At 38.2% G+C, this 10,797-nt stretch overlaps 2 protein-coding genes across 2 annotated transcripts; both read right to left on the minus strand.

Annotated features, from left to right (window-relative positions):
- Nucleotides 1-735: 735 nt before the first annotated feature.
- On the minus strand, nucleotides 736-4,403 carry cnga2b (cyclic nucleotide gated channel subunit alpha 2b; the record flags this gene model as incomplete). Its single annotated transcript, XM_079471657.1, has 6 exons — nucleotides 736-2,159; nucleotides 2,866-2,972; nucleotides 3,402-3,509; nucleotides 3,763-3,936; nucleotides 4,017-4,127; nucleotides 4,303-4,403. 6 exons carry the CDS (start codon nucleotides 4,401-4,403, stop codon nucleotides 736-738), a joined length of 2,025 nt encoding a protein of 674 aa, XP_079327783.1.
- A 3,138-nt stretch (nucleotides 4,404-7,541) lies between these two features.
- Nucleotides 7,542-10,710, minus strand: chmp1b (charged multivesicular body protein 1B). Its single transcript, XM_079485948.1, has 8 exons — nucleotides 10,465-10,710; nucleotides 9,812-9,909; nucleotides 9,495-9,641; nucleotides 9,350-9,418; nucleotides 9,130-9,237; nucleotides 8,989-9,032; nucleotides 8,698-8,770; nucleotides 7,542-8,613 (listed from the first exon to the last, which is right to left on the minus strand). The coding sequence occupies exons 1-8, from the start codon at nucleotides 10,478-10,480 to the stop codon at nucleotides 8,569-8,571; spliced, it is 600 nt and encodes a 199-aa protein (XP_079342074.1). The 5' UTR covers nucleotides 10,481-10,710; the 3' UTR covers nucleotides 7,542-8,568.
- Nucleotides 10,711-10,797: the final 87 nt, after the last annotated feature.

Consider the following 10,797-nt stretch of genomic DNA (forward strand, 5'->3'; position numbering starts at 1 on the left):
ATAGTTGGCTTAAAAAATAACCATTAGTAATTTAGTAATTAGTAAATAATGATTGAATAACATTTTTAGAAGGTAAAAATGGTAAAACATGGGGTTTATTTAAATTCAGTTGCAACCCATATCTCCATATGGTTCAACTTACCGCCTAACTCGGATCAATTTACCCCTATCATGGGGCAAACTGAGCCACGGGAAAATTTTTAATAAGAAGCCATATTTATAAAACCATATGTCATAGATGTGTTCTTATAATTCAGATTGATAGGAAACATCCTGAAATTATATGAAATACTTTTAATGCACTTGTGACTCATTTTCTTTCACCTTGAGGACCACATAAGTAAAACATGGCTCGTTTTACCCACTCTTCCCTATAGCCTACAGATTTGGATCGACACGACGGTGAATACATTTTGACATTTTATTTTTGTGTACTGTTACTTTAATGAAGCACTTCTCATTATACCATCCAGGGCCTCATGTATAACACTTAACATGGCCCTTTTGTGTATGCAACTGTTATACATCAGGCCCCATGAAAACAGTTTAAGTATTTGATTGAGATGCTCTTACTTTTGTCAAACTTGTAACAATTTAGTAAGTATTATTTCCAAGCCTAAAATCTAAAGCATTTTTAAATCAATTATTTTAGGTTCAGTCATGACCCCTGCAGATCCTGGGTGAGTGCTGGGAATCTGTGTGGTTTGGCCTCTCAGTGTCCATTTGTGCATGCGTCTATGTGGTTGAGTTGGGGCGTGATGAATTGCCATCACTATCAAAGTCTATCTCTTGATCTGACAAAAGCCCGAGACCTGTATGACACAGCTGTCTCTCAAGCGCTGTGATTCTTTGCTTTAATCTGCTTTGTGTTGCTGTGAATTCCCCTAGCAACCGGGAAAAACGTGTTTGCAGAACATCCAGTGAGATCTCCAAACGTTCAACCTTCTCGTCTGCATCCATGACAAGAATGCCTCCCTTTGCAGCAGCACTTTCATCCAAAAGCCCCTGTGTCCTCAAAATTTCCCTCCCACGTTCTTCCAAGACCTTTTGAGCGTCTGGGTATTCGGTCACGGCCTCCATGAGGTCGTCTTTAGAAAGGCAAAAGAGGTCAGAATAGCCGATACTACGAATGTTAGCAGTCCGGCGGTTTCCCATTTTACTACCCTGAATGTTCAGAATGCTAATTTCCCCAAAACATCCTCCAGCTGTTAGAACTGCAAACTGTGTCACTCCATCATCTGCGACAACTGCTAACTTTCCCTCTTTGATGATGTACATCTCCTTTCCGATGTCTCCTTTTCGACAGATGTAGTCGCCGGGACTGTATACCTGAGGGCGTAGTTTTAACACCAGCTCAACCAACAAACCAGCCTCACAGTCCTGAAAGATGCGAACTTTCTTCAGAGTGGTTAAATGAACGTTGATTGCGATTTCTGCCCGTAGCTTGTCAGGGAGGTTCTTTAAGACTTCCTGTTCGTCCACTGCTTTCTGATTGGTCCACAGGTAGTCAAACCATTTGATGACACGTGTCTCAAGGTTACGGCTGACCTTGCGAAAGTGCATGTAGTGTTTGATAGCATCTATGCGTGCCTGGAACTCCGCCCGTGTAGCGTTCATATTGGAAATCATGGAGCCTACGTTACCCACGATTGTGGCAAAAATCAGGACTCCGACTAAAAAATCGAAGACCACAAACACATATTCCTCATCCCGTACTGGTGGCGGCATCTCGCCGATGGTGGTCAGCGTCAGTGTGGACCAGTAGAAGCAGTACACGTAACTCCGTCTCAAAGTTCCAAACTCCGCGGAGGTGATATTGGGATAAACCCACTGATCAGATCCAAATCCCAGAGATTTTGAGATGGCATAGTAGATACAGGCATTCCAGTGGATGATGACCAGGATGTAAAGCACCAAGTTCCAGATTCGGAAGATGTTTGGATAATTGGTTCTTGTCTCTGTTCGGTTAAAGAACTCGAACATGCGGGAGAAGCGCAGAAGACGATTGAAACGTAGTTGTGGTGTGTTGATGCTCAAGATGATGTATGCCAGGTCAGTGGGGAGGATGGAGATAACGTCCATTTTGAACTGAAATGTACGAATGTAGCTGTCTCTGAGTTTTGCTAAGTCCTTCACCAGAAGTCCTTGTTCTAGGTAACCTGAAAGGCATAAAAATACCTCATAAGAGCAAAATCCATCCACACTTTAATAAATCTTCACAACTTTTACTGTTAAAGGCACAGTTTGTAAAATCCGCCACTAGAGGGCGCACATTCAACGACCCGTGTCACTGGTTCTCACGATTTACAAATAGTTGGAAACATTTGAGATATTGTAACTGAACAAAGTATATGGCCTAGTGGTTTTTGAATATTTTACTGCAAACAAAGTTACAAACTGCACCTTTAACTAAAGGCATTCATTCAAAAAACAACTGCCAAGAATTAATGTGATTATCTGTTGGAAAGTTGAAATAAATGCACAGGCATGAGTAACAGTATGTAAAGCTATTGCATTTGCTGACAAAAGTATTTATGAGCCTTTGTTCGTGTTAGTTCCTATAATCTTAACATGCATTGACACATACAGCACATTTCAAATATGTATTATTTAAATAAATTGGGGTTTTACCCTGGGAAACCTTTTAAACAATATTTATCTATATTTATAACAATATCCCATCTATCCTGTGCTCTAACTGGCTGCTCTTTTTTTTCATTATTCAGTCAAAGCTCTCCATATCAAAGTTTTCAGTTTGTAATAATAGTCTTTTTTATTTGCACAGTTATATTTTTGTTCAACGAAACAAAAGTGTATATATATTAGCAAATATTGAGAGTTTTTATGTTAATGTCTACACAGTACCTGTCCTTAGCCGCATACATGAATCCATTATGTAGATAATATCACACATGTAGTCAAACACCAGCCAGACAATGGAATTTTCAGTCTGGAGTTGATCGAAACATGCTCTAGACACAAAGAAACAGCAAAAATGAAGAAAATGAAATGAAGTCACTCATTGGAACACATATCACAGAATGAAAGCTAATGCAAAACCCCCCACACACATACAGTCAATCAAACTGTTCTCAGAGGGCTGTTCTGTTGATGGGAAAGTGACAAGCATAACAGAAGTCTTTCAACATCATAGCAATTAGTAACACCAGCAATAACTAAACCAACACAGGGGATTAAACACTTCTTGATTAAATGTGACGCTTGGTTAGGAGCACATTAAAGGAGAAGTTCACTTCAAAATTGGCCCCCATTCACTTTCCATAATAATTTTTATTCATACTATGAAAAGTCAACGGGGCCGAATTAAGAAATGAACGACTCCTTTAACAATTATGGAAATTATGAATATGTAATGAAAGGGGACGGGTGAAAAGTCGTACCTTGCCACAAGCAGGACCCAGTTATAGAGCACAGCTGCAGCGATAAAGAACAGCCAATAATAGTATAAATCATCAGAGGGAGAAACAATAAATGTTTCCCATGTCTTCCTGTGGCAAAAACAGCACATTTGACAAATATGGCATATCTGCATGCACATGGATGTTTGCAATTGTCAATAATTTGTCAATTTATATAACAAAAAAGACAAATATTAAAGAGTGGTCTTCAACTAGGTTTTTGGTCCCCTAAATCTTCATGGATGTCACTTAAGGTAACAAAATAACAAACCAAGTACTATTTGTTTTAAAGAAAGTGCCTCCGTATACAGTATGTATACGTGCATGATGTCCGTTATATTACTTTGTGTTTCCTTTAGTGTTGCCATTGGCATCTGGTTGGTTGTTACTTCTTCGGCTTGGAATGGCTCGTACTTCGGGTCCACGGAATCTCTCCAGGAAGGAATCTGGTCTCTCCTCCTCCTCTACCAGACTTCTGTGTGCCCAGTCTCTCAGAGTGACCACCAGGCTCACCAATCTGGCAACCAAAAACTTTTTGTCAAATCTGGACTGCTACATTTTTTAAGGTGTGTCTGTGGCCATGTTTGTGTACTGAACCTGGATAGTGCCCCTCTCCCTCGAAATGAATTTCTGGACGTCTCATCCCGAGGTTCTAGAGCGGCTACTCGCTGAAGCTCAGAGGACGTGTCATCACACGCTGAGTGAGATCTAAGAAAGAGTAAACATTTTTATCTTAACTTAAATCTAGATAACATCTAGATAATTTTTAATGGGTTTTAGCATTTTCTCTAACATAATGTTGACAATTGTTATGAATAATGTGTGCACTGATGAATTATGCCAAACATGACAAGGAGCACTTTTAGAAAATATGATCACTGACCTGCTGAGCACACTCTCTGGTCGATCCGCCTCATCCTCTTGAGTTTTCACAGAGAGACGATGAGAACAGGGAGATCCCTCAGCTGTTGCCTGGCCCATCATACTACACACAAAACCACAAGTACTTAAACACACACAGATACATAACCAACTCATCAAAATAAGGACACAGCCTACACTTCTAATATTGTTAGGTAATAATAATTAAAAACTGATCCTCACCCACATCATAACTTGATCACCTATTTTAAACTGTATGCATTTTAGGGGAAAACAAAAACCATAACAAAATGACATGGGATTAATTTGTCCTACGTGAGACACAACCTAGGACAACATCCCTGGTTATCCCCCCCAACAATTTGTTCCCTAAACTACAAATAAGTAAACCCACGCATACAGCGGCTCACATGTTACCCTTTCTGATGTCTCATGACTAAAAAAATTTAGTACAACTACTAATAAGATTTAGTACAACGTGGCCCTTTCTGATGTCTCATGAGCACATGTTAGAAAACCAGAGAGATGGAGAAAGAGAAACAAAGTGCAGAGGGACAACAGGTCAGGGGAGCTGCCAGCTAACATTTCTCACCTGGGAATTTGGTCACTATGACGATGCCCTCAGCTTAACTTGACGTGAGTGACAGACAGAAGGACAGAGAGTGATTTAAAACCATCTCCAAAATCGGTCTGAGAAAGGATCTCATGATAACTGAGGGAACGGCACCGGATGGTAAAGAGATGGATAGAGTCATGGACGGATGGATGATGCCGTTTCTGGATGAATGTTAACAATGTTTTTGTTAATCAGCCCATCATTAAAGAAACACAGAACACAGAGTGACACACACCTTCCGGCTCTTGGGACAAACACACACACAGCCAACCTCTCACGGGAAATCAGGGTTGCTAACAACCGTTCTTATGACACGCATGTACACAGTTAATATAGATCTGATTTTGAAACACTTGTTTTAGATACAAAAGTATTTTTACACAGTTTACAGTAAGACATTTAACCATTGTTCCAGGAACTTTCAAACCGAATTCATGCACAATGTGAAAATTAGTATTTTATAAAATAGTTTTTAATCTGTTATATGAGCATATAAGAGTCATATAAGAATACAATTACATATTAACAGAATGAATAAAGGAGCTATGTAAAAAATGCTAAAAAGAAAGAGAGAAATGTTTAAAAAGAATGTCTGTGGGAGTGAGTTTTCCGAAAAGATCGGTGAGAGACATCATTATTTGTATAAATCTGTCTGTGTGTGTCTAGATTCATTGACTCACCATCAGCTGCTCCTCTTCTTTAAGATCCATAAAAACATGGTCCACCATAATACATTTTGGTGTTTATTAAGAAACACTGACATTCCAACATCACAAGCAGGCAAATCTTCATGCTTTATACTAACAACTTACATTTCTCTATGTACTTAAAACAGTGTGATTTTAAAATCAGTGCATCTATTTCTCTTTAACATCTCTAGTAGAAATCCGTCCAGCCAAAGTAGAGACTGAGGGAGAGAATTAATGGCAGGATGTATAGGTGTAAAGCTGGAGAGAGAGATAAGGGGAGGAGATAAAGTGAGAGTTAGTCAGATATATTCAGGTAAAGAGAAATATATTTTGATAACCTGTATGTTAGAAGTTAATAAAAACAAATAAGCTTCCTAAACGACTGTTTAAAAATATACAAGATTTTTTTAGGCTTTACTTAAGAGGATGTAGCTCTGCAGTGAGATGTTAAAAGTGGTAGTTCATAAAAAAGAATTCTGTCATAATTTATTTACCCCTTTGTCATCAAGGCTTGTACACACAACATCAGTTAAGATCTGAAGACTCTATAGGTTGAGAGGAGGAGATTTCTCATTGGACGGTTCTAGAAGTAGTGTACCAGTAACAGCTGCGCTAATTCTGAACCCAATGGGCCAATCACAACCTCAAAGAGTGGTAACGCATGAATCCAGTGGGCCAATCATTTACATTTACACATTTGGCAGACTCTTTTATCCTAAGCGACTTACACTGCATGGAGCGCAAATGGAAACAAACCCAATTAGAGGTCTTTAAAATTGCGAAAAGAGAGTACAAACGGTTATAAAAAGGCTACTAAAAGCAGCAAAGGCTGAGCACCTCCGTAAACCTGATAGAAACAAACAAAAACAATCCAAGGTTTTTATTTAGCACAGTTTCTAAATTAACAAATAAACAGACATCACCTGACCTGGTTATTCCGCCGCACCTTGGTAGCAATGAATTCATGAAATTCTTTACCGAGAAAATCGAAAACATACGAGACAAGATAGTAAAAACTCAACCTCCAAGTCTGTCCTATGAATTAGAACCAACCATCGCCCCAAAAGAAAGACTCCAGTGTTTTTCTCCTATAAAACAGGAGGATTTAATTAAACTTATTGCAACATCTAAACCTACAACTTGCTTATTAGACCCCATACCAACTAAATTATTAAAAGAGTTACTACCCGTTGCAATTGAGCCGATTCATTACATTATCAACTCGTCAATTAATCTAGGCCATGTCCCAAGACACTGGAACTGCGCACGTTAAAATTACAAACGACCTGCCTATAGCATCAGATAAAGGTAACATCTCACTCCTAGTCCTGCTTGACCTAAGTGTTGCATTCGATACTGTAGACCATAACATACTTCTAGATCACTTACACAATTATACTGGTATTGAGGGACAGGCACTACAATGGTTCAGATCTTACTTATCAGACAAATATCAATTTGTCCATGTAAATGGGGAATCATCAAATCCAACGCAAGTAGATTATAGATTACATCAGGGATCGGTTCTAGGGCCCTTGACATTCTCCATATACATGCTTCCCCTTAGAAACATTATTAAAAAACATGGAATTAGCTTCCAATGCTATGCAGATGATACTCTGCTATATATCTCATCAAGACCAGATGATTCCTCCCAGCTATCCAAATTGACAGAGTGCATCGAAGATATAAAATATTGGATGACTTGAAATTTCCTTCTTTTAAATTCTAATAAAACAGAAATATTACTTATCGGACCAAACACACGTAAACCGAATATTTTGGATTATAACATGCAAGTTGAATAACCTAGTGTTTGAACAAATACAGTAAAAGATCTAGGTATTTTATTTGACAGCAAAAAGATATTATTTACAAGAATAATTGAACTTATTATATAAAACACCATGTAGTGTTTTACCTTTTTTGTGTTTTAAGGTTTCCATTTTCCCCTGTAAAGCTGGTTTGGAACAATGCACATTGTGAAAAGCGCTATATAAATAAAATTGAATTGTTTCTAAGTATGTGCAATCCACGGGGATCAAACACACGACCTTGGTATTGCTGGTGCCACGCTCTTACCAGTGAGCTTCAGGAAAGCTATTAAACATCAAAAACCATCCAAGCTCAAACCACACAGTCCTTGTTTTTTGTCAACACATTCAACTTCTCTTTAGTACAACACACGCCTTTCCATAAAATGACAAAAACAACAACAAAGAATAAAGTTGCAAAATGTTTATTATATACACACATATGTTTATTTTCTTATCTGAACCAGCGGATAGAGCCGTACATTGCCAAAGGCATTTTTACATTTTGGTTTTAACCAAAATATAAACTATTGAAAATAAAGAGATGCTGTTTATTCAGATAGACTTTAGAAGATTACATTTGGCCACCAACGTCTGAAACAAACAGGCAGCTTTTACTGCCCCAGAAAAGACGATTCAAAACGGTCTTTTGATAACATGCACTTTAAGTTACAAGCTCCCACAATCAACTCAAGCATGGAGGCAAAGATGTGCAGAAAGAAGCAGAAGTAACATTTTCACCCAACACATTTGTTTTATACCAATGCTAGTGTTTGTTAACAGCTAGACTGGCATAAAATATTTCAGAGACAGCAGGTAATTAAAATATGAAAGCAATAAAATGAATAATATTACGATAATTTTCAATCCAGTTATTAGGGACTGTAAACATACAGCTATTCCCCAAAACTGATGACAAAAGTGTTTTATTACATATATTTTTTGTTTTTCGATCGGTGAGCAGTTAACAATTTCATTACAGCATGTAAGAGTGGATTCACACATCCTTATCGCATTCATACACACCCTCAACCGCAAGAAAATTATACATGAAAAAATTATGAGGGCATTTCTGTCAGGAGTCAGTAAACAGAGACATGTTCCTCAATCACTCAAACATTCACTCTCACACACACAGCCGGTCTTCTTTACACCTGGTCTCTGAGTTTAGCAAGTCTTTGTGAGAGCTCGTCCTAGAGCGAGAAACATTAAACTGTTATAGAACACATTTTGTATTTTTGTTTGAATGCCGGTATGCTGTGTATGCATTATAATACCTGTTCTGCAGATGCAACACTGGTTCCAACTGATCCTGTCTGACCTTGAGGAAGCTCCAGATTGAGGTCCAGCCTAAAAACATATACATTGTAAAGACACATTTTAAACTAGTTACAAGAATTTCGTAAAAAAGAATATAAAGAAAAGTGTAAACAAAACCTCTATTCCTGCTAATTAACAGAGCACATTGTTGGCTCCTTAGATTACATGTACGATGCTTTTTTCATTGTTAGTTGCTTTGGATAAAAGCATCTGCTAAATTAATAAATGTACATTTATAAAGTTCTTACCCAGTCTCATCTGCCATTTCCATCATCAATGCATCGACTTGACCCTAAAACACAAGTGTCAAAACCGTCAATTAACTCCATGTGTATGTTGAAATCTTGTGTGCTTTAAGCATTGTTGTATGCCAGTGTTTTAAGTATCACCTGTGGTGTGGTCAGTGTTGTAGTGCTGCTCATTGTGTCCTCCATATGAGACGTCTGTACATCCAAAGTTTCAAACTGACGTTCAAACTTCTCCATCAAAGCAGATATCTGGCCAATCACAATGCAGAATTACCATCATATCAAATCAATACCAGTGCACTGAAAACGCTTTAAAATAGTGAAGACCCAGATGCAGATGCCCTTCTTTCTTCTCACTCACCTTCTCAAGGTTCATGCTTTTCAGGGTAACATCCATTCCCTTCACCACGCCAGCCATGGATTTGGTGACCTGAAAAAAGTTAAAATGTATAACTTAAGATCTATTTGAGAAACAATTTTATTGCGCTGTGTGTGTTTGTGTGTACCTTGTTCATGGTGACCGCTGTCTGTACTCGAGCAGCCACAGCATCCACTCTTGCGCTCATTCTGAGGAAATTAACGGATTGATTTTTCTGCCGAATGGCATTTTCTGCATGTATCCGTGCAACTTCGGTGTTGCCTTTTTGTATTGCCTAGATAATCAAATAAAGCCGTCAGTTTTCATTGCAACGCAGTACATACACAACTACATAGGCATACTATTAAACAGAGACCATAAACATTTTCATGTTAAAAACAGCTCAGTGTTCAAGTGAGTTCTTAAAGTTACAGAATATTTTTCTTTATTATAGGAAAACTTTACCTTCTTGACTTTGGCCTTCTCCGTCTTCTCTTCTTTTTCACATTTCTTAGAGTTGCGCTGAAGTTCTTTGGCTGCAAACTTGAGGTTAAACAAATTCTCTGAAGTCGAAGGTCAAGGAAAAGCTTTATACGAAAAGGATTTACCATGTTTAAAACATTGTTTAAACCTAAAAATAACGAGTCAGGTCCTCCTAAAGTTCAACAAGACTTGCATTGTCCAGTACTTTATAAACTTGACTGACAGGCTGGACTGATTTACCTAAATAACACGAAGGTTGGGACGTCTTACGTCACAGGCTCTGCCTGTCGAAATCTAGTGTTGCGCTTAGCTCACCTTTTACCTTGAATACAAAACAAAAATATAACATACGTAGTTTACCGACTAATTTAGTTTTCCTTTAAAAATCAGCGTTTGATCATAAAATGAGAGAGTCAGTCAAATCCCGAAACATTATCTAACCTCTAATAACAACAGAAAGTGGGCTATTCGAATTCATACAGCAGTAAAGTAACCCGGCTTAACGTTATATGTTTCAAATAAAAAGTTAACCGTGTTCAGCCCACAAATAACTCTTAAGTAAACGTGTTTACAGTTATAATGCCAGTGAAGTAATAGTAAACCGGGCCCGACCCCTCCGGTCCTCTTAAGGATACTCTCCATGTTCGACATTACGATCCGTGTGTGCTGTTATTTCCAGTAGAGAATCGGTGCCGAGCTTAAGGGTCCAGGTAGTTTTCAGCTATCTTTTTGACTAGCTGTAACTGTTAGTTCTGTAACTGTCCTCGTCGTATCTCTCACTCTGTTTGTTATAATTTCCCCGTATTCACTTCCGGCTTATCCAAACAACTGGCGTGATGTCACAGTCATGCGCTCAGTTTGGCGATGACGCATACGTCACTAGTAAATACAGCAAGGCGTGACTGTATAAAAACTTTGTTTTAATGTATAACTAAAATGTATAACATTTTTGGGTTATACATCAATGG

This window comes from Barbatula barbatula (genome assembly GCF_947034865.1).
Source record: "Barbatula barbatula genome assembly, chromosome: 2".
Classification (NCBI taxonomy): domain Eukaryota; kingdom Metazoa; phylum Chordata; class Actinopteri; order Cypriniformes; family Nemacheilidae; genus Barbatula; species Barbatula barbatula.